The 25,591-nt window shown below is 35.7% G+C and overlaps 1 protein-coding gene across 1 annotated transcript; it reads right to left on the reverse strand.

Moving 5' to 3' along the window:
• Positions 1-179: 179 nt before the first annotated feature.
• LOC139143980 (uncharacterized) lies at positions 180-25,591 on the reverse strand. Its single transcript, XM_070714609.1, has 24 exons — positions 25,338-25,591; positions 24,480-24,710; positions 23,971-24,237; positions 23,413-23,514; positions 22,421-22,554; positions 21,990-22,088; positions 19,338-19,467; positions 18,993-19,154; positions 18,127-18,236; positions 17,245-17,302; positions 15,865-15,902; positions 14,602-14,696; positions 8,419-8,548; positions 8,012-8,089; positions 7,378-7,598; positions 6,772-7,034; positions 6,072-6,155; positions 5,651-5,760; positions 5,117-5,232; positions 4,604-4,670; positions 2,977-3,033; positions 1,853-1,882; positions 1,335-1,364; positions 180-260 (listed from the first exon to the last, which is right to left on the reverse strand). The coding sequence occupies exons 1-24, from the start codon at positions 25,579-25,581 to the stop codon at positions 180-182; spliced, it is 2,937 nt and encodes a 978-aa protein (XP_070570710.1). The 5' UTR covers positions 25,582-25,591.

A 25,591-nucleotide genomic window follows, 5' to 3' on the forward strand; every position in this document is an offset into this window, starting at 1 on the left:
ACATAGATACACCTGTCAGATTCTTGATATATATTTGTTACACATGCTTTAAGTTCAAGATACTTACCATTTCCTCATTTGCATTCTCAAAGAAAGCCTTTTGTGTGAGGGAGGTTGCCAAGAAAAGAAAGAAAGAAATATTAGATGAAACCATTGTTAGTGCATACGGGAAAGCTCCATTAACTTAGGAAATCCCTACTCCCCTGCTTAGTTATCAGAGGATCAATTTCACAGACCTGTCTTGACTTCAATGGCATCAGCTGGATCAGATAAACATAACAATGGAACATTCACACCTTTGGAAATTAAAAGTCTTCTGTTTGTCACCCGAGTTGGTCAGGCAAGAGCCAGGGTTTCGGGTACCATGAAAGTTAATGCAATCTTTCCCTAATGTGATAATTGTATTGGTTGTATTGAATGTAAGTAAACGAATTAAATGATTTGCGAATTCGCACAAAGACTATTGTGTTAGCTATTGTATATTTCTCTAAGTAGCACCATCCATCGTAAGTAGAATGTGTTAGTGCCCAAAGCCAACCATTACCAACTTTTCATGAGAGCTTATCTCAATTAAAAGCCAACGAGAAAACATACTTACCATTTCTTCCCTTGTCCACTCAATGTTAGCCTTTCGATTTGGCAGGGGACATCAATAAAGAAAGACAAAAATACGGTGTAAAAATTTGCATTGTACAAAAATTAATTCCTACTTGAATTATATTGCTTTGAAATTCAAGTTGACGATGAATTGATTGGGCCATCGTACTCTATAAAGAAGTTGGTTAGTGTTTGTTTGCATCTTTAAATATTTCACTTAGCCGTGTCCCACACCAAATGCAACTGGCAGAAAGGACGTTGCGCGACTTTGTATTTTTAGAAATTGATTATGAGTATCGCTTGTGTGTAAAGCAAAAGTGATTCACATCGTTCATATATTGATCAGTCTCAAAGAGTTTTGGTACCGTTGATATTTTTCCACTGAAACGAGATAGTGTGAGTGAGAAGCCTGTGGATTATAAACAATTATGGATATGCGTCAGTGCTCTCCATCGCCGACTTATTTGAATGGTGCCTGCAGATAGGACGTTGTGACTTCGAATGCGAACGAGAAAATGGTCAACCTGTGAATCTTCATTTAATGTGAAAGAACACATTTTATCGATTGTCTGAAATGTATTTTTATGAAGATACGTATATATGTATATGTATCTGTGTATATAGATAGATACACAGATTCATAGACATTTAGATACATGCTTATATGCAAACATAGATACACCTGTCAGATTCTTGATATATATTTTTTACACATGCTTTAAGTTCAAGATACTTACCATTTCTTCATTTGCGTTCTCAAAGAAAGCCTTTTGTGTGAGGGAGGTTGCCAAGAAAAGAAAGAAAGAAATATTAGATGAAACCATTGTTAGTGCATACGGGAAAGCTCCATTAACTTAGGAAAAGCCTACTTCCCTGCTTAGTTATCAGAGGATCAATTTCACAGACCTGTCTTGCCTTCAATGGCATCAGTTGGATTAGATAGACATAACAATGGAACATTCACACCTTTGGGAATTAAAAGTCTTCTGTTTGTCACCCGAGTTGGTCAGGTAAGGACCAGGGTTTCGGGTACCATGCAAGTTACTGCAATCTTTCCCTAATGTGATAATTGTACTGGTTGTATTGAATGTAAGTAAACGAATAAAATGATTTGCGAATTCGCACAAAGACTATCGTGTAGCTATTGTATATTTCTTTAAGTAGCACCATCCATCGTATGTAGAATGTGTTAGTGCCCAAAGCCAACCATTACCAACTTTTAATGAGAGCTCATCGAACGAGAAAACATACTTACCATTTCTTCCCTTGTCCACTCAATGTTAGCCTTTCGATTTGGCAGGGGACATCAATAAAGAAAGACAAAAATACGGTGTAAAAATTTGCATTGTACAAAAATTAATTCCTACTTGAATTATATTGCTTTGAAATTCAAGTTGACGATGAATTGATTGGGCCATCGTACTCTATAAAGAAGTTGGTTAGTGTTTGTTTGCATCTTTAAATATTTCACTTAGCCGTGTCCCACACCAAATGCAACTGGCAGAAAGGACGTTGCGCGACTTTGTATTTTTAGAAATTGATTATGAGTATCGCTTGTGTGTAAAGCAAAAGTGATTCACATCGTTCATATATTGATCAGTCTCAAAGAGTTTTGGTACCGTTGATATTTTTCCACTGAAACGAGATAGTGTGAGTGAGAAGCCTGTGGATTATAAACAATTATGGATATGCGTCAGTGCTCTCCATCGCCGACTTATTTGAATGGTGCCTGCAGATAGGACGTTGTGACTTCGAATGCAAACGAGAAAATGGTCAACCTGTGAATCTTCATTTAATGTGAAAGAACACATTTTATCGATTGTCTGAAATGTATTTTTATGAAGATATGTAGATATGTATATGTATTTGTGTAGGTAGATAGATACACAGATTCATAGATATATAGATACATGCGTATATGCAAACATAGATACACCTGTCAGATACTTGATATATATTTTTGTTACACAGATCCTTAGATCCATAAATCCATATATCCATCCATCCATTCATCTCTCGAACCATCCATCCATACATCCATCCATCCATCCATCCATCCATCCGTCCGTCTAATCATCCATTCATCCATCCATAGATACATATTACGTATAAACGGACATGTATGTATGTATGTATGTATGTATGTATGTATGTATGTATGTATGTATGTATGTATGTATGTATGTATGTATGTATGTATGTATGTATGTGAATGACTAAGTATGTAAGCAAAGATGTAATATATATATATATAGAATATGTTGTACGGTGCCTTTATATGTAATGCGTATTTATACAGTTGCCTATTTACCTTTACACGCACCCACACACTCAAATACATTAATGTAAATTCATCGAGTCTTCAACATAAATACTTACATTATCATCGATATCTTCTTTTCTGTGCTTGATTTTAATTGTATCTGTTCGCAGGAACTGTTGAAAAGGAAACAATTTTTATCTTTGTCGTAGAAAGGGAATATCATGACATTTTGTGCAAACTAAGACCAGTCTTTCAATTTTACGGCGTGTACTGCCCTAACAAGAATTTAATACCGACGCAATTGAAGGTGTAGTGGAAGCGATTCTGACCATTACGGTAAAGTCACGGGAGATTTTAGAAGTGGTTATTGGGGATAATATTGCACATGGCGTCAGCATAACCTAATAGCAAAACTCAAGCAAGAAAAATCCTAAAAGATAAACATTAATTAGATGACAATTACGATAGAAAAATGACTTTGAGTGGAACTAAAAGAGTAGAGTGAACATCGATTTCATTTTGGAATTTTTTTTCGGTTTTCAATTGCTTAATATTTTTTTATCACAGACTTCAAAAGACTCGATACAATAATATTACAACTGTAAAACCTTGTAAAATCCACGCTATTTCGAAAGGCTTGTGTTAGAATCTTTGGTTCTAGATCTCAAATGTGACATGTCCGCAACTTAGACAGGGCCTAATAGAATCTCCTCACACCCAAAGGACCAGGGATCAGATGTCTGGCACGAGTACGGGATATTTGTCTCACACGAGCCAAAGGTTTGTGAGTGACAAATATCCCGAACGAGTGTGAGAAATCTGATCCCAGGTCCTTGGTGTCGCACTAAATGCGTGAAATTTACACCAGAAACAGTGAAGGATTATATCAACTGTGTCAGTGACTATCCTACTTCGTGATCATGTTTTATTCCGCATCACTAAATATAGTTCCAAATTTATCCAAAGTCACATACTTCGCTCACGGGCGGAATATTGGCTATTTGGCAATATTCTTCTAATTCTTTCAAGTACTGTTTGAATAGTTAATTGGAAAATTCGACTGTTTTTGTGAGGCTGTCAACGACGAAGTATTGTGACCTGCTTACCTTGTAGTTCCGGTCCGTGTGCTACTCATCGCGCCTTTGGATAATATTTTGCATGTGGACCAAAGGGCCGTTTATTATCCAAGTAGAACTAATGAAATATACACCGCTTTCGTGTATGCGCATTTACCCCGAGTGTGGAACGATTTATTGAGAGTGTAGGATTGATTTTCCACCAGCGTCGATCACATATTCTCATTCGCCAAGGATGTGAGGAATATTTTCTTATTTTCTTACCGTAAATCTCAGATGCAATTCATTAAATAATTTACACCTAGCATTTTTTCCTAAAAATTACACTGGCTGTAATATTTTTAATGTATATAACATTATGCAATACCATTCGTGAACTTTTATATATTGTCACAATTTTGTCTTACATAATGTACATCAAGTTAGGAACGAGAAAATGCGTGGCCAATTTAACAAACAATGTATTGCAAATTACTATTTTCAGAAGAATGTTCGTCGCTGCTTATGATTGTCTTTTATTTATCAGACCTTCATAAACAAAAGAGTTCCTAATGTATATCATTGAGTTATTAATACAATAGAAGTTGACTCTCTAGGGTATTTTTACAATCTAATATTATGTAGCTATATTTTAAAATCAATGGTTTCAAAGACTCGTATTACTTACTTTTCTTGGGGGATATAACTCATCTGCCTCGTCCATAACATTAGTAATGTCAGCATCAAGATGTCCCCTGGAAAATGCAATTTTAAGGGAAAGACTCAACCAGTGAATTCAACGACCTCTTTATTAATAGGTTGAAGGCTAATTTGGACTGACAGTGGCCGTACATAATAAATTACTTATATAATAATTACAAAAATTTTGCTTGGTGACCCTTGATTTGTCCTCTTTCGTCATTGAAATATAAGCAAACATATAAGCGTTATAATTTTGAGGTTTGTACTACCCTATCCTACATATAAATTTTTGTTTTCACGACATATAATTATTTATATGTAATGCTTTTAGAATGAATGAGTCAGGAAAAACCTATCACTTTTCAAACGAAATCGTAGCTACCATTTTTCTTCTCGTTGTATGCAAATTGGTATAATGATCTTTACATGCAAAATACGAGTCATCAAAAGTAAATATACATGATTGCCGGTATGGCTAAAAGTATTGCCTGGTACTTACCGTTTAAACGATTCTATAATCAATGCCAGCAATACACTCATCACAAATACAGTAGTGGTAGCTCGGTAGGTTCCAACTATTGCAGAGCATACAACATTGTTCTCCTCGGTCAATTTCTGAGAATACAACAAAACAACTATATTGTTTGCAAAAACACATTTTGTTCGTTATGCCCTCTTTATTCATATACGTCGAACTTTCAGAGCTTTGTGAGATATTAAACAAACATGCATCATAAAGAAGTGAGTGTGTATTCCTAAGAATACAGAGGAAAGGTGTATGAAGTGAGAGTATACATCTTAAAAGCCCCTGTCATGTACTTTCACTGTGGCCAAAATGTGATATCAATGTCGCTCTTGTCAATGTGAATACTAAAAAAGGCACCTTGGGGTAACGGAGGCACCAAGCGGCAGTAGTTACAATACTAGACTCTTTTATTGAGGGTGGTTAATTCGAGACAAGGTAAGTCCGGCGTTTCCTTCCAGATGTGGCAGATTTAAACCTAAGTGGCAATGCTGGTATATTGTAACTCACCTGCCTGTCGTAATCGTCTACAAGAGTTATCCTAAATAGTAGCATGAGAGTGTCTGAAAACGTCACGGCTCTATCTTCCTCATCGATACACGATACCCAAACCATACAGGCTGAGAAAACATACAATTTGAAGAAAGAGAAATCAAGAGAAATTGCAGTCTAGCAGCCTTCAACGGGGACTTCGATAACGTGCTATTTTTGCAAATCTGACAACAAAATTATACAATTTACATCCTAAAGATTGAACCGCCTGATACTTTAAACCTAAATGTGAACAAGTTTTATTGTAAATCGAAATGATGGTACTTTCTGATCTAATGCAAGTAGTATAAGTTTTAAAAAGCAGAAACACTATATAATAAGATAATAACTACAAACCAAACTTATGACAATTTCTTGAGTTTCCCACTTTTGCACTAACCGTAGGGTATGTAGTACACTGAATACAAGAGTAAACCTTTCGCCATTGGTCCTCTTGATCTCACGCAATTTTTCCAGAAAGAGCCTAGAGGGGTGGAAGGGGATAATATTAAACACAGGCTGCGTATAAAGAGAACTATATGACCCTCAAGACCATGCGACTCAATTGCTGACTGTTTTGTCGACTTATTTTGAAAAGCGTACATACAGTTCAGCTTTTCTCTTGTTTTTATTTTTGTTCCTTGGTAAATCCAGACAAATTTTCCCGTAGAGTAAACAAACAGCCGGTGATATAATTTGGATTTTTTTAATTTAAGTCACATCTTAAACTGGACAATTTGCAAGATTTAACTTTTATTTGGGTTACTCAAAAGATGTACTATTCACAATTTACTTCAGGAATTAATGGGCAAACATTTAGAATACGAAAATTTAAGGTGAGTATTCCGTCCAAAAAGTCTAGATTACTGGGTGCCGCCATGATGGCTGATCGCTTACCTTATAAAAGGATACAATGATATTACTCGAATCATTACATTGGAATATTCCAAGATCCAAAAATATGTTATCACTAAATTGATTGAACGGCGAGTCTTTTGTGATCCTTATGGGATAGCTTGTAGATAATGGAACTTAAATTATCATGAGACGAACATCAAATAGCCACATGAAGAAACTGAAACTGTATTTTTGTGACTCACCTAATGGGGAAAATGATTTTGCATATTTGAAAATTCTCATACATGCTCCAAAAAACCCGAAACTAAATATTATAAAGTGTGTGGTCGACACTGCACTAGTTCCGATGATTGTGGCTTGGATTGTAATCGTCCCAGCCGCGACGATGGTATCGTTTGCTGTATCCTGCAGCTGACATACTTCACTGGGGACCAGGGCGATATCCACACAATGAAAGATGAAAGTCGTTGCCAACAATCCAAAGACGATGCAATCAAAAAGGATCCTGACGAGGAATAGCAAAAGAGTATCATACTTGTTGTACTAGTCTAAAAACTACAAAATACACTGACCGACATGCAAAACAGGTTAGACGAGTTTCTTTTTCTGACAAAGTTTGTACAACAAACAAATCATGGGAAATCAAGTAAATATCATCCTGCCCCTCCAATTTGAAAGTATAATGTATATCAAATATTTCACATCTTATAACACCGATTACTTACGATAATCTTGTAGCTTAAGTTGAACTGTGAAGATACCGGACCGTATGCATAATACTGTTTCAATCGATTTTGAAGGGTCATTGAAATTAATAAATATACAAAGGTAAGGGAAAACATTCTCACCATAACAGGTGGCAATTGTACCGTAAGTAGGTCATCTTGCCTATCTTCTTTAGCTCACTCTCAAACCATTGGCTTTCAAGAGATGTTTGCTTCGGACGACCGCATTTGGAACAGACAGTAGCATGATTACATGTAGGACAGACAGTTCCATGTTCTATGTCTATAAGACGGCAGTAGTCTTGTTCAATTTTCAATCTGCTCAACTTCGAAATTTTCCACGCCTGGGTTAGACAATGGAAGCAAATTATGTTATGCTGCATTTGTTGGAGACCTTTGAAAATATCAAAGCAATAGTACACAGAAGCTGCATGAGACATTTCTTAGCATGAGACAAAGCCGCCGGATTCTGACCGGTATCTCGAAATAGTGCAATTATGTAACTCTGTGCCGTATAACTGTTGGTCGTGCGCTGATTCGTCTTAACGCACACTCATAGCCGTTGCTGAATAAAGGTTGCCGTGCGATGAGGTATCTGAAACCTACAACTGTAATAACACAATTCATAAAAGAACCCGTTTAAAAACTAAAAATACATCAAGAAAATACACAAAGCTCAATTTAAACTATGACGTATTTTCAACGTAAAAGCAGACAGACATACCAGAATGATGTATTGTGAGTAGGAGATACTTACTGTAAATTGTCGATAGTTTTTATAGCGTCTGATAAGTTCCCATGCAAATAATGAAACAGAACATGAAATAGTAGCCACCTGAAAGTATTAATTTCGAAACAGAGTGTGGTGACCATTTAATATGTAGAGCCTTATTGTTTTCCTTGAAAAATTTATAATTGGAACCCACTACTTCCTGTAACTATCGGCACATTTCCCAAATTAAAAAACCACTGAAACAAAAATTTTAACCCTAACTTAAACCACATAAAGCTGAGATACGATTATGTAGCATAAGCAATTTAAAAATCCGAATGGTTCAATACTTGAAAACTTCTGTTCACCGAAAAATAATCGTTGTCAGTATCTTTTATCGCTAAATAAACACCCGATAAATAAATTCACAGTATAGGTGAGGATAATCTTACCCATAGAAACACCTTCCAAATATCAGTGGGGAAATGATAACAAGCATTGCCCTTTAGGACAAAAACAGCTATCAAAGCCCATAAGATGATGAACACGTAGTTAATCAACAACTTTACTCTGAATGTCACTCTGTCGGAGAGAAAGATAAAAATGATCGCCATTACTAATGAGGCAATTCTGACAAAATAGAGTAGGAATATATATACATACAAACACACTATTAAAGCTTCATGTTCTGGTTTTTAGATAACTCTCCTTCCAATCAATGGAGAACTCACTTAGACAAACAATGTTGTGAAATAAGCTGCGATGATAACAATATGGCATGTGAAAAATCTTTCTAGAATTTCGTCGACTATCTTTTGCTTTTCACGTTTTTTGTTATTCCTCTTTAGTTCGTCACACTATGGGAAACAATTGCTAGACAGGAGCGAGAAAGTGACACTTTCTCGCCATCGGTGAGAATCTCTTGTTATTCTCACCGCTCTCAGTGAGATTTTTTTAATTCTCACAGGTGAGCAGTGAGACATGCAACTCTTGATGAGAATCAAGTAATGATAACAGATTCTCAGTGGTGAGAAGAGAACTTCTCACAGAGTACAATGAGAATGGTTATTTTCACGGTGATAATGTATCCTACTCAATACTCATTATACACTGTTCAGAATCAATCAGATTCGCCGATCATTAGTGAGAATCAGCCAGACTTCTTCTTCATTGGTGAGAATAAATCTGGTAAATTCTCACCAGTGAATGATGGGTCTAGCCGATTCTCACTGAGGAACCGAGTATCTGGTTGATTCGCATCAGTAAATGGTAATTTTCTTTTTGAGAATGTATCATACATTCTCACAAAGAAAATTACCATTTTGACTAGGCTTGGTGAGAATTTCCAGTCTCATCGGTGAGAATATTAATCTGTTTCCATCCCTGATTCACACCAAGCAGTGCATTTCTCACTGCTCATTAGTGAGAGTTCAAAATGCCTCACTGACAGCAATGAGAATATTAAGAGGTTCTCACCAATCGCGAGAAAGCGTCACTTTGTCGCTCCGGTCTCGCAATGTTTTCCCAAAGTGTCATTTAAGCAATAAATAAAATGAGCATAATAAACTTCAGTTAATTTGTCTGAAAAGATTTTAGGACGCCAAGCGTTACCGGTCAGCACTGATCTGAAGAAACACAGAACATGTGATGCTAGTTATGTTACCTCCAATATAGACCGGTAACATAAACTGTCTGTGGCTTTCACGCACTTAACAATATCAACAATAGCAATATCAACCAATTGCATTCAATTTCATGTCAACTATTTTCAAAATCATCAGCAATGTAAGGGATTACTGTCTGTGCAAAGAGCTCGAGACTCATCTTATGTGAGCAGATTTCAACAAAATTTGAAACCAATATGCAAACGAAGTTTTCCACAAATCTGGTCACCCTTTTCTTCAGAAATCCTTCCAAGATGCAAAAAGCAAGACACAAACACTGTTAATATTGGGGGCCAAAAATGGTCTGCAGAATTTGCATTAACACCCTGTACTGCGGCATTTTGTAATATGGCGCATTTTGTAACAACTAACGCAAAATGTGATAGGGGTATCAGCATTTTGTAATAAAATGGTCTACGCATTTTGTAATAAGGGTATCAGCATTTTGTAATAAATTATTGTTTACGCGATTTGTAACAAGGGTATCAGTGATTTGTAATAAAACGCGTTTTGTAACATTAGTAAACGCATTTTGTAATAATTATAAACATCCGCTTATATTGTATGTATTTCAAAATGCTTTGTGGTTTTTGAATACGTAAAAATGTAATAGCATATAATGATTTTGAGATTATATCTCACTACCGGTGCTAGGTTATCATATTAACGCCATATAAGGGGGTCTGAGTTGACAGTCAAAATGCAATGGAAGACAGAATGAGATTTATTGTATGCGATTTATAATTGAGAAAACAAACTGAGAAAGTTTTAGTAGGTTTTACATACAGTAAGCTTACTGTACTTTGAAAAGACAATATACTGCAGACCTTTCTGCATTTTTTTCTCTTCAATGTTATTGTTGGTGGATGTAAAGAGGAAGGCTTGGAGATGACATGCAGAGCTCAGAACATGATAAAAGACAGCGACATCATCAACATTGACAGTGTTGTGTTCTAAGGCCCAATTTTATTATACTAATGATGTACATGCCACAAAACCAACCTTATCCAGAAATGGTTCCCTTATGACATTTTGAGGGTTTCGGTCTCATTTGTAGGGCGATGCTACATTATTTTATTTTTTTTACTGAAGTAAAACAATAAATATTGTTTTCGGTTACAATAAAATTGTGTATCTTATGTTTTTGCATGTATATTGGATGAAGTTTGCAAAACTCGAATAATCAAATTCTGAGTTTTGCAAAATGATTGTAATGTTAGTGTACACAGTGATTTGAACGAAGCTTTTATAGGGTTCATAAAAATGATGTTACAAACATTTTCCTGGAACCATCAGTTGTAGACAACAGAATCTAATATACATTTAGACATAATTGAGAAATAGGAAGTGATAAATTCTTTAGAATGTCGTCAGAAAGAGAAGCAACATGTGAAAATCATTGTAAATTTAGAATACTGGGGGCTATTTTGAATATTTAATGAGGTCATGTGACCAGTATTTGCATATTTTGGGGGCAATTGTAATACTACAATTCCAAAAATATCTTGTAATTGTGAACAAAGTTTGATAAATTCAATAGTCAGATGTTATAAAATAGGATACCTTGACCTGTCTGACCCCTATTCAAGGGCGCTGCGTGTAATTCTTCACTAATGATAAATTTATATTGTTGGCGGCCATTTTGAATACCTAATCAGGTCACATGACCATTATTAGCATATTTTGGGACAAGTGTGTCATTGTCATTCAAAATATACATACTTACTGTGGGAAATATTTCATAATATTAGTTGCTGGATGTTATGTTACATTATGCTTTGACCGACCTAACACTTATACAGAGCCTTTGTTTACATTACACTTAGCAGGTCAAAATGATACAAAATATCAGTGTTTTTTCATAATTTTTGTCACAATTTCATTTCAGTCCATGCTGACGTGATAGAAAACAGGTTTGGTGAGGAAAAATGATGAATTCCTACGAAAATGAAATATATTGAAAAATACAATATTTTATATATTGGCGGCCATTTTGAATACTTAATGAGGTCACATGACCATAATTTGCATATTTTTGGGACAAGTATTTTATGGTGATTCCAAAATATAATGGTATGGTAGACAGTCTTTGTTAATTTAAGAAGTCAGGCGTCATGCTAGATGGTACTTCCAAATGTCAACTCCACCCCAGGACCTTGGGGTGCAAAGGGTTAAAGTTGAAATAACGTACGAAAGGTTGCAGTATTATAAGCAACTTCTTTACGTATGATATGTGATTCTCTAAAGTTGATTGTCGATAATTTACGGTAATAAGATAAGAGGGGCAAGTTAATATGTCAATGCTGCCAGCTGATATTTATCAAAATATACTGAAATAGACGTAAATCAGTCAATTAAAATACCGAATGATAATTTATTTTAATCATCCGATAAACAAGGACAAAATAAAGCTCTATCGACAGACCAGCCATGTCTCCTTGTATGTAAAAGGTGACAATTCATACCTACTGAGCCTTGGATTTGTTTTCATAGATCTATTTCTTTCCCGTTGTGTTCCTCCTTTGAATCTACGCTATCGCCAAATGGTAAAATTTGTCTAGCCAACGAGCTAGGATAAGCTGTCCTGCAATACAAGATTAAGCTAAATTTGATTTGCTATCCTACTGGTTATACCTGCCATCTGCCATTATCATTAAATGATAACAGCCATAGAAAGACAGACAGACAGACAGACAGACAGACAGACAGACAGACAGACAGACAGACAGATAGATAGATAGATAGATACATAGATACATAGATAGGCATACTCAGGCACTCTATCCTCCCCCTCCCTTCCTCCCTCCCTACCCACATAGATGCATACATACATACATACATACATACATACATACATACATACATACATACATACATACATACATACATACATACATACATACATACATACATACATACATACATACATACATACATACATACACACTCAATAGGTCAGATATACTTCCGCTTTAGAAGCTAAACAAGTCAAATCACTAAAATATCAGATTATTCTGACTATTTAGTTTAGTCTAGTTTAGTTTAGTTTAGTTTTAGTTTTGTGTACTTTAGATTACTTCAGTTTAGTTAAGGTTATTACGAAAATAAGAATGTATAACGACACATAGATGTAGTCATTAGCGCGCGTTTAGCGCGTTGGGCGATGCGTTGCCCTTATGTCCGAGTGCTTATTTTGCGGTATTTTCGTAATAATTATTATTATATTACCATGCCCTGTTTTGATTGGTCGAGCTAAACCACGTGACTAACCACAAATACACAGTAATGGTTTAATTACATGCCCGTGAATATGAATAATAAGATTAACAACTCAAAGTAACGTAACTTTACAGCTGAAACATAATTCATAACCAATCACAAAATAAAATGGAGCACTTATAGGTCAAGTTGAGATACTTTTTTCTGAAAACATCTCCGGCTTTGCCAATTTTTGACAGCGCGCGTGACAGTGCGTCGCGTATTGCTCAGTTTCTGAGGCCCAGTTGTCGTTCGCTCCTGAAATTTTCGGACAATTTGACGGTTTCCTTGCGTTCGCTGATAATATAATGGAAATAACAGACTCCGATTTGACCATTCACGTTTATTTATGGGCGCGGGCTCGAGGAAAGCCAAATTACCGGGCTCGGCAAGCCTCGCCCGTTAATTTTTGGCTTTCCTCTCGCCCTTGCCCACAAATAAACGTTAATGGTCAGCGCGTCGCCCGTTATTTCTATATCATACATCTCCTTTTTTATCAAGAATGTATGCACCCGTCGTTTACGATGCATTATTCCATACACTTTAGATGCATATTCTGCGAGCGGTTAAGGGTAAGCGTCAGTTTTGTTTACATCGCGCACTCATCCAACATTCGATGTACGAGCCGAGCAACGATGTCGTGGCAGATTTGTACAGTGCCGTCTTGGTGAACTTTCGTTATTACCCCATAAAATTTTTCACCTTCAAACATCCGTAATACATTTACTTCTGTTTCTTTTATCAGAAGTTATTTTCAAAGTACAGGTATGGAGTTTCAGTATGGAGCCATTCAGTGATGCAATGTTTATCATCAAATATGAAAGTAAAGGGGTCATTGCATGCCCGTTTTTATGGAAGTTCGATTCTATTGTTTGCGAAGGCAGATGAATAATAATTTATTTTATGTTATTATATTTTATTTTATCTGAGTATCTACCTGTTGATTGCTGGTTGTCTGCAATACATCAGAAAGAATGTCGTTATCCTCTATTTAATAAATCAACTGACTGTGTATACCAATGATTCTCTCAAATATATGATAATAAACTAGTCAAAATCTAGTAGTTACCTGCCTCAGATGATCAGTTGGTAAAAATACTGATTGCCAGCTATCTAAAATTAAGTCATTCTAATTTGAAATGGAAGTCAGGGAGCGATCAATTTTTGTACTTACTTAACGAGTAAACACACACTTTGTAATACCATTCCAAAGTCAATAAAATATCTGTTAATGCTTTAAAACTGGGAAACGTTTTTAAAATTATTACAAAATGCGTTAACTGTTATTACAAAGTGCGAATTATTACAAAATGCTGATACCCTTGTTACATTTTGCGTAGACAATTTTTCATTACAAAATGCTGATACCCTTGTTAGAAAACGAGTAGACTGGTTTATTACAAGATACTGCAGACGTTATTACAAAATGCGTCAATTATTACAAAATGCTGATACCCCTTATTACATTTTGCGTAAGTTATTACAAAACACGTCAGTATTACAAAATGCCGCAGTACACACCCTAATCTTTCAAAGTCAATCATCCTAATGGCTAGGCATTGTCTTCGAGGGTAATAAATATTTACATGAAAAAGTGTCCTTTTTGCCTGCAATCTCAATGACTGTGATCTAAATTTTCAGTTAAGATAATGCCCGCTCCGGAATGTGCTTATCTACCTGATCAATACAAACGGTTCAACTTAATGTACTTACTTGTGTACCGTATCCCAGGCTTTAGAGATGAGACCTCGGAATAGCTCATCAATGTATCTCCTGTAATTAGGACGGTGCTTGGAACTTTGGCCCATCTGTCAAAAAGAGAACGCAACTTATGGTAGTCAACAATATGAAATACAGGCATGGCGCGATTTCTATTGTCAAAATACATGCGCGAGAACCAGTGCCAAGTCATGTTCAGGATATATTTTCAGTGTAGATGTATATTGTCGTTTTACTGATCATTGAGTAGATCATTTTCCTCAATTTGCTTTGACGATAGGACTAACTTTCCCTGATCAACCTAAAATAGAGGGCATAGGCTGAAAGAATATTCTTATTTGCGCCGTTGGTCTATAGTACTGCATAGCAATGTAAAAACCTTACCATTGAAATATCCAAATACGACTTTTGAGTCATGTGAGAAATAAATGTGCAGGTGGTGGCAATTACATACATTTCATGCATGTGCTAATTCTAATGACTGTGTTAAAGAACATGGTAACGACCATGTGCTATTCTATTAAAATTAGGCCGACCAGCGGGAAGTAAAACACTTGCAAATCGCAGAGATTAAAACCTCGTCGGTCAGTATTTTACTGTATTTGTTTTAATCTTTGCACTTTTACCCTCAACCTTTAACAAGTATTGTATCTCTCGCTGGTTATTCATTTTCACTTACTGCAGTTTTATCCCTCTTTTGAAGTCGTTTGTAATTTTTATTGTTCATTTGCTATTGTATGTGCGAGAACAATATACTGATACTAATATGTGCGAACATAATTGAGAAAATGCACAACGCATATGAAATGCGTGCACAAATGGAATTGGTCCTGTAAGCGTACTTTCTGTGAGAATGAAAGGTCAAAAATAACGTTGGTCGGAAATGCGGCATTACCTCTCACAGGCGGCGATTGAATGTTCAGCAAGAACATTATTCATATATATTTTGCCTCATTTTTTAACCCTTTACTGAGACTCTGCTTTAATCGTGCAAACAATACTACTATCGGGTCTACGTCTCTCTCTCTCTCTCTCTCTCTCTCTCTCTCTCTCTCTCTCTCCTCTCTCTCTCTCTCTCTCTCTCTCTCTCTCTCTCTCATGTATGTATGTATGTATGTATGTATGTATGTATGTATGTATGTATGTATGTATGTATGTATGTATGTATGTATGTATGTATGTATGTATGTATGTATGTATGTATGTATTCGTGCATGTATGTTATCCATTAAGTTATTAATAGCAACACGACAGTACCTGTTTTGGGTCGTCAGGCATCGGTTCAATTAAGGTAACTAAAAGGGAAATTACAAAACGGATTTGTTTAGTAGTCAAAGTCATTACCAGTATATGTAAACATCTGTACTTCTTAAATCCGTAACAAATTAAGTCAATCCTTATGACGATATGAATCTTGGTAAGTTCAAGCTGGGATATTGATGATTACAGTATTACTGCTGCGTGTCCCTCAAGCAATCGATACGCCGAGGATAAAAGCAACAACCTTGTGACAATATTTAACTTTCAGAAGTACCATGTTCATTTAGGGGTGGATTGGTAAGGCAAACTCTAGCAAAGGCAACAATGTACGTGCATATGCCATGACATTTGGAGTTACCGCAGAAATTGTTCGTATAAGCAATGAATTTTTATAAATTCATGTATGACCATTTAGAACTCTAGAAGATAGAATTTGGTATACTATTGTAGCATATGCAACATAAAATGGTATATTGCTAAAAGTGTATGTGAGGGAGACCGCTCGAAGTCAAGCTGAAAGTGATTACTAATACACATTGAAATCATTAATTAAAACGATTAAAGAACTATCTGGTAACTATGTCCGAGAGACAAGTGTAAGTGTTACGGACATATTTTATCCCACACAAAGGTTAATGAACCTAGCGGTCATTGATACCAGTAAAAATTATCAATTAAAACGACAAGATCTCAATTACAAGTCGATTTCCGTACAAACCATATTTGCGACAAACGCACTATAACCCTAATTGCGTTTTACGAGGATGTTTACGGAAGTCTGGATGAAAACTGGAATATATTTGAATTATATTAAGAATCATGAAGGTAGTCAATTACGTTTGCATATTAATGGTAACATGTCAATTTAAGATCAAGACCTGTATTGATGCTTATGATTGGATGTATCATTTTATCTTTAATTCATGACTATCGCATAATCAAAGCCGCGCCTTAAAGATCACGTTTAAAATCTCATTCTAAAAAATCCAACGAATATAGTTGCTGGAGAATAGTTACTGAAAGATAGTTGCTTGAGAGAGAGAGGAACACAGCGGGCCCACTATGGGAGAAGCATGTCTTTGGCGATGACAACTGTCAAGCTTGTCTAGAGAGAAATAAAGTCTGTGTAATACCAACGAACTCTGAACGTCTCGTGTAGTCAATAAACTGAAGATCCCCAAGTACCTCTCAGCAGGCCAAGGCGAGTCTACGAGATAAACGATTCCCCCATGAAAAAAACGAATAGTAATACATGAATACAATCAAACATATTAAAATGGCGTAAGCGTATTTGGGACAAACATTTATCGACGAGATGAATCCATCCAATTATGCACCCATCCATCGAATAATCCATCAATAAATACATTAACGTACCTCTTTGGTCATCGTCGTACAATTCTATATATCCGCTTTTAATTTGTGCTGTTTTCCCCTAGCAACAATGTTCGTTAAAATAAGAAAGAAACTGATAAGATTTCATTGGACATTTGTACTGATATTATCACTATTCTCATAGCAATATGATGACATCATACATGGCAACACACGGTTGATATTTAAAGTACAGATTCAAATACACAAATGCGTGTCAGTTATGAATTAACTTCAATATACCGTCATGGCTGTGCCAATAACCTTTTGTAGAGTAAAATTAGTGTGGTAATCTGAATAAAAGTGACAGTTCACTGTGCATAATGGTAGTTTTGTCTGCTACAACAATTTTCTAGATAATTTTATTTGTAGCAGGTGTTGACGACCTCGCAGGCTATTTGGACAGTTTGGATGGCTGTACAGCGAAGCGATGCGTCCCAATGCTGCATTGGGCAAGGTATACCCGTAGGCACCTATGCGTGTTCGTACAAGTACGGCAGCTTCCCTACATTTTGCTTGCCCGGGGACCTTTGACAAAAGTCATTAAGATTGCCATTTCATTCAGAAAAAAATACATTGATGCATTTTTAATTCATCTCTTAATCCTAAATTTATCTTAGTAACTTAATAACTTTTTCAACTGAAATCTTGATCAAAGTAAAACATATCAAAGCTGTGGCCGTTACGTGTGATCACTCAGGGCATTGTGGCATTGCACTGGTGAGGCGCTCGGGGCACCGAAGCGGGACCTTCCACTGAGCCAAGCGATGTAATGACTAAATGCATAATGCCAAAAGCTGCTTCAAAAAAGTTAGATAGATATTTGATCTATCAATTATTATGAAAATTTAATGACAAACAAAGTATATGTTTTAGCATACATACCCAACATAACACAGCCATGGCTACATCCTTTGTAATGGTTTCATCATACCTATCTTTTACTGCTGCATTTGCACCCAAGCTAAGTAGTAACTCTGTGCACTCAGGGTAGGCTAGCCATATAGGTTGACGTATGCCAGATAGATAGATAGATAGATAGATAGATAGATAGATAGATAGATAGATAGATAGATAGATAGATAGATAGATAGATAGATAGATAGAATGTAGATAGATGAAATGTAATTTTGGGCAAATTATACTTGCACATGCACAGCAAAGGGACAGGTACGCAATGAGACGTGGATAGATAAAAAATTACAAACTCTCTGAGATACCTATCTACTTGTCTACATATCTTTTTGCCTACATACATACATACATACATACATACATACATACATACATACATACATACATACATACATACATACATACATGCACACACATACATACATACATACATACATACATACATACATACATACATACATACATACATACATACATACATACATACATACATACATACATACATACATACACATACATACATACACATACACATACATACATACATACATACATACATACATACATACATACATACATACATACATACATACATACATACATACATACATACATACATACATACATACACACACACACACACACACACACACACACACACACATACATACATACATACATACATACATACATACATACATACATACATACATACATACATACATACATACAAAGTATTTGCTTTTGCATCAAACGATAAGAAATTACCCCTGCTAAAAGTATAAAACCAAACAGAAAACGAATATAGAAAACCGTTGATTAAAGTACAGACATACCTCTAAAAGCTGAAAGCATAAGAGGTGTCCTTCCTAAATTGTCTTCACAATGCGTGTCAGCTCCACGTTTGTGAAGAACTTCCACGGCATTACAGGCATTGTTTGCGGCCGCAAAGTGTAGGGCTGTTCTGCCCTGATATCTCGATTTAGCAGAAATATCGACTGAAAGATGAAAAGACGTCGGTCTGTTCAAAATTTTAATTTTAAAAAAGTAAAAAAATCTGCGTGAACGGAACATATGTTTGTTTTACAACTGTTAACTACTTTTGAGAGGGTTGCGCAAAAAAACTCATATTAAGTTGTAATTGTTGCTTTAGCATTAACAAATAAAGGTGTCCTATTTACCTCCTTTATCTAGCAATTTTCCAACCTCTTGGAAGTCATTTTCAGCTGCGGCCATATGCAGTTGCATTTGATGATATTCGTCGGTGTAAATGACGTCTTTACCATTCTGAACTGAATCTTTAGCGGTGCCCTAAATAAATGTAGAGTATGTTTAACATATAAGTGGCATTTCAGTGACATCTGTTTGGCGTACAAGTAAGTACACGACATATAAGATAGTTAATAACATGTATGAAATCGATGACTGGCTATTCCATGGACAATCTGAAGCTCATTTAATGCGAAAAATCAAGACATAAATTGCAAAACAATCTTATTTTAGTGAAACTTTACCGTCATCGTATTTCATTGATTCGCATCGCCATTGCAATGCACTTTCACTGACGATGGGCATGCCTCGTACGCGTACCACCGGTTACTGAACAGAACCTAATATACAACCCATGGAAAAATTACAAAAATGCTTCATATATAACTCGCCTCGCCGCTCACGCGATATGTCGCGCATTGTACCAAAAGTTCGTGTTTTTCCGTGTGCGGCGGGGTCATTGCTAAAGTTTTGATATTATTACATGAGACCATACGACATTCGAACGATTTACTACATACCTACGCAACTCGCCTGAAAAGACGTAAACTATAAAAATGAATTATACATATAACTTTTGTCATTATTTGACAGAAACTAGTTTAGTAAAAAGACAATAATTCAATGACCCATTTTCCTTGAACTGCCGCTAGCATCTTTGCCGATTTCGATTTTTTGGAAATCTGACAATTAGACGCAGATTCTTGGGTGTAGTTCCAGCGAAAATTTTACTACTGTACGCCCTTCCGAAGCGAAAATGTGTAACGTGTTGTGTTGTGTTTTACGATGATCTTCGACTTGCGATAGAGAAATGGAGGCTACATACTGAAGCACAGCATCCTTTGTGACATGCCGCTACTATTTAAGAGTGCAAGACAGCAGGACAGTTGACTTGAGATGGCTGGAAAGGCTAGAGCGTCAGTTATAAACTTCAATAAAGCTATGAAAATATAAAAGTAGTCAACATTCTCTGTGGAATAAAAAAAAAATACACATTGGGGGTCAAAGGCATTGCAGAGTTATAGCCTGTTGAAACTTCTGAAAAACTGACTAAATAAGAAGAAGTTGGGAGACCTTAGTGTTTTAACTATAGTAGAGTTCCCTTAGCTTTTTTGCTGTTTTTCAGGAAAGTTTGACAAGGTAGTGCTTGCATTCAGAATGCGTGACTGCTATTGTAAATGCATTTTTAGATTTTTTCTAGTGTAAAAGAGGTGTCAAAAGTGAGATTGACCAATACGACTGCTCTGTGACTTCAAAAAAGGGGTGCAAATATTGATTGTTTTAAACCTTTTTGACTAAATAACAGTTTTCCTACATAATTTTATGCCAATTGAATCCAACCTTTAAAATGAGATATGGACATGGCTTTTTTACAGCCTATTACAAAATTACAGACAAGATGACATGGGACAATTTTTCCTGTATTTGAAGTACGTTTTGAAAAATCACATTTTCAAATTTGAAAGAATTATTTAATATTTTTTTGACATGTAAACCCATGTAAAATCATAAAAACAAATTTTACTTACAAATCCTGTCGTACATTTCTTACAATTAATAGGGCCAACATATTTATAACTAATTGGGTAATTATTAAATTCAAATATGTAAAAAAATATGAAAAATTAAATTTGAATATTTACTCGTGTAATATTTCAAAATAATGGCTGCAAATATACAAGTTTTTATATGCTATGGAGAAAGTATGAAGTAAGGGACTTATCCTGAAAATTTGAACTAAATATCTTGATTTTAACACTCGAAACTTGACATTAACTCTGAGAAAAGAATTGGTGCAAAAATAGCCTTTCCAGCCACCTTGATCAAGATTTAAAATCAATGAAATCAGCTTGAGTACAGTGTTTTCGTATCGTTGTGCAAATTGGGTCAACATACTTGTAAAGTGGCGAAAACATATTACAGTCAAAGTAATATAATGAAAATTAACTTATAATGAACTAAAACGGGAGTTCAAGCGACGGTGGCCGCACGTTATATTTTTATGTAAACGGTGCGTTGCATTTGTTTAAAATGAGGTCCAGTCATCAATATACTTTAATGTACAGAGGGTCCTAATAAACTGAAAACTGGTCATTTTAAATGATCAACCTTGCACCCAGTTAACCTTACAGGCCTGTGTCGGCGTCAGATTGTCTTACAAGGATAATTACTTACTAGATTACAATTTCAATGGAAAGCAAAAGGCTATGACACTCCATAATCCTTTTAGAGTCGAGACCAACTTGATACAGGGATCAAGTCCCTGGTCTTTAAGTTACAGAGGTCCTATATTCTTCTAAAGTTCGGAAACGACGGAGTTTGATTCAAACTATGATGGTAATTGGGTACAAACCATGAAGCCCTGCAGATAGTGAGTGAAGAGTGTTTTAAAGTTTTAGAATAATTAAAGAGATGGATGTCTGTTTTACTATTTGTCTGTACGTGTAAATTTAGAAAGTGTAACAAATTAGTTTGCTCCCCGGCCACACGTGCTTACTAAGAGTGCAACATCATAAAATTGTTGGTATTATTTGTGAAAATTAACGTGAAAGAGAATTGCTCACCGCTCCTTTTGCTTTGCCTGAGTAACTCGAAGCACAATATGCTTTGCCTTGTGTACAGTGAGTTTCCTTACTGCCAAAACACAACATTGATGAGCGGATCTGCAAATTTAAAGGAAAGTCGTATGTACAAGCGTAGCGTATACACAAATCTGAACACTTTTATGAGGTAACAATACCTGTAATAGATTGTGAGCGGTCTTGTTACCTCGAAGAGAAATGTATTACGAGCCACTAAAAATACTTATGTACCCTCACTGAATGACAATTTTGATATTCTGATGCAATAGTGGTGTATTCAAGATTGTTAGTAAAATCTTGTAAGGTAGTTAACTATGTGATCACTTCATTTTAAATGAATGGGGTATTACGCAACAATTGAATCTGAAAAACTAATTTAAACTAATTTGAATAAATTCTGGCTCATAATTTACCCTTTCCAATAACGCGCTTGCGCATCCTTCCTGTTGTTCTTGATCTGCTTCTTGCGAATGTATCTTGCACGTTGAGATGGATTCTTTGGAATCTTTCTTATCTTGAGTTGTCGTCACTTCAACCATGAGTGACACTGTATAAGAAATTATTTGTCAATTTTTTTTTTCTAAACACCCTAACGAAACACTTTCAACATGGCAAATGTACCTAAATTTGCTAAACACTGCCACTAATGTTAATGGCCTCCAAACCCATCACTCTTTTCCGAGGCCGCAGATCGGGGCATATACACCTTTTCTCAGGGCCACAAAGGTAATATATTGCTTTTTCGACGTTTGCAAATTCGGTATCACGATTCGTCAAGTAATAGTTATGTGATATTTGCCCTTTGGGAACTGATACGCACAAAACTACAGTCATTGTTTATATATATGTAAGGGTTGCTGGATAAATAATCTTAAATTTCCCCCTCTACAATGTTGTTTTTTTGAACTGCGAGGCTTACCCGTCAGGAGACTAAACTTGTTCAGTGTCATTGTAGAGATGTAATTGTAAAATAATTTCTCAAGCAACCCTTATATATCCCGCTCTACTTTTGTATTTAGCACTTTGCAAACACATACAAATATATTTCATATATATATATATATATATATATATATATATATATATATATATATGTATATATATATATATATTTAAAAATATACATATATACATATATATTTAAAAATGGCATTTGCGCATGCGCACGATACATATCATAAACGTTGATGGTGGTGTCAATTTGGGTGATAGAAGAGAAGCCGTTTGTTTTTCTAAAAAAGAAACGAGATGAGGAGTGTTACAAGTACCATTTGACTACTAATATTTGCATAACAGTATTATATTTGTTTGACATCGGAAATGTGTTTACAGGAGCTGCATATTCAATAAAGTGAACTGCAATATACTTTCCAGTTCTTAGCCGCTTCGCTTGTATTTCACTCACCCCCTGTTTTCTTCCTCAAATCTTCTGTCATGGAAGATATTGCAGCTTCAATGTGGCTACCATTTCTTATGAAACCATCTTCACAGCACTGTCTACACGGAACTGAAAAGAAAGAAACGGTACGGAGATGTGGTATTAATCTAAAAATAAACATTTCAAAGATATAAGAGGGTACATAATACATTTCATGTTATGCAATAACAGTCAAATACTGATGTTGTATTTTCTTTTGCTTTAAATCAAAAATTCGGTAAAGATATCATTCTTTGAAAATAAAATATATTATATTAAAGTGATGTTTTCACTTAAAATTACACATGTGATACATAGCTTTTTTTTAGAAAACACGTGCTCAAACTGCGATTATGAGTCAGCTGGCCTGGATAGATTTTTCGAAAAATAGTAGCAGCATCATTTTTCGTCTCATCACATAATCATTGATTTTATGTCGTTTAGCATATCTCAAGTACTGTCTAAATTTTGTATTTGCATAAAGCAGTAATACAAGCAGTAAAATAATTCGCAATACCTGTAAATACAGAACTGATGTATTGTTACCTGGTTTAGTATGGACTTCTCTTTTAGATGTATCGTATTCGCTGTAGTTATTTACTCCTTCCGCTATGTGTTGTGAATTGATTCCCCCTGCTTTGCCGTTCGGCACGCTGTGGTGTACGTTTGTGTCCCTCTCGTTTAATTTTCCGCCATGCAATGTACACGATGTTTTGTCACTTTCAGGAGGCTTGCTTGCTTCGTCACCGTACATTTTCAGGATTCTTTTCAAAAGGTTAACCATGAGTTCAGGATAGGTATCCTGGTCTGGTGCTGGGAAAAATTAAACAGATGAAAAATTATTTACGAGTTTCAAAACACTGTATGCTGGCAGTTGTTAAGTAACTTAATCATTTAACCTTTCAGTCCATAGTTGACTTTATTACTCCCTCAACGGATGAGCGTAGTAAAAAAAAATTTGTAAACATCCGTGACCTACAAAATTCCTCATAATCAATGGGTAGTATAATGGATGTGCTAAATTATCCAGCTAAATAGCGGGGTGTATTACTTACACGTTTTCTTGAAGTTGCTGGAAGGTCTTCTTGTTACATTGTAGTCAGCATAATCAGACTTTACGTTATCAGCTTCAACATTTCTTGCCGGAGAACTGCCGACGCAAGATTTACTGTCTTCGCTAATCCTGTCTGTATCAATGACTGGGCTAGGTGTACTATCAGCCACAACTTTAAACATTTCCTTAATTAGCATCGTGAAGCCGTCCTGATCTCTCAAAATCCGATAGCCTTTCATGATAAAATATAGACATATAAAAAAAGACATTCATGTATCCGCAAGAAATGTAAATAAACTTAGGGATCTGGTTGAGGGCGCTGTGCGGAAAAGTGGTATATAGTCCGCTTATACAGAATGATGACCTCTCAGCCTGCTAATAGTGAATGGCAACTACTTAACCAAAGTAAGGAGGTCAGTGGATTTCGATGATACGAACAGAAAGTTATATGTTAGATAGATAGATAGATAGATAGATAGATAGATAGATAGATAGATAGATAGATAGATAGATAGATAGATAGATAGATAGATAGGTAGGTAGGTAGATAGATAGATAGATGGATGGATGGATAGATAGATAGATAGAAAGGGTTTTATAATCATAAATATGATTGCAAACTCATATGAGCACCAGGGTTTACAAGCATCAACACAAAGGTAGTCCTTATGCTTTCACTGAGTCGTCGCAGTAAAATTTTTCCACTTCAGAAAATATATAGCAATATGAAATAATGTCCATATGCATGTATGCATATGTAGATGGGTACGTCGCTAGGTGTGTAGGTACGTAATGCATGGAGGTGGTAGCTTATGTTTGGATGTTTCGAATTACGCTCCGACATATTTTGAGTACATACCTCGGTGAGGCTTCTTGTGTCCAACTCTTCTGGTGGTCACATAATCGCCATATCTGTCTGTAATACTCCCACCTTGAATCTGGCAGCTTTCATCGTCGGATATCGATTCAAGTTCAATTGAGACATTTTGCTGATTACTGGCCGAGCCTTTGCTCGTTACGTCTGCAATAGCTGGGTTATCAGGGTGCACATTTTGGTTCTTCGAAAGGCTTCGGCGTTTATGTTCTTTATGTGCTGATTTCATCCTTGAACAT

This window comes from Ptychodera flava, chromosome 1 (genome assembly GCF_041260155.1).
Source record: "Ptychodera flava strain L36383 chromosome 1, AS_Pfla_20210202, whole genome shotgun sequence".
Taxonomy (NCBI): Eukaryota; Metazoa; Hemichordata; class Enteropneusta; family Ptychoderidae; genus Ptychodera; species Ptychodera flava.

Bases quoted from the DNA above. Each gene is read 5' to 3' on its own strand.
- LOC139143980 (XM_070714609.1), bottom strand. From the start codon at position 25,581: ATGAAATCAGCACATAAAGAACATAAACGCCGAAGCCTTTCGAAGAAC. The intron at 22,555-23,412 runs GTGAGTGAAATA...TTTCTTATACAG, and splicing joins TTTGAGGAAGAAAACAGGGG to TGTCACTCATGGTTGAAGTG. The intron at 8,549-14,601 runs GTAAGTACATTA...TCTCTCCGACAG, and splicing joins GCCTGGGATACGGTACACAA to AGTGACATTCAGAGTAAAGT.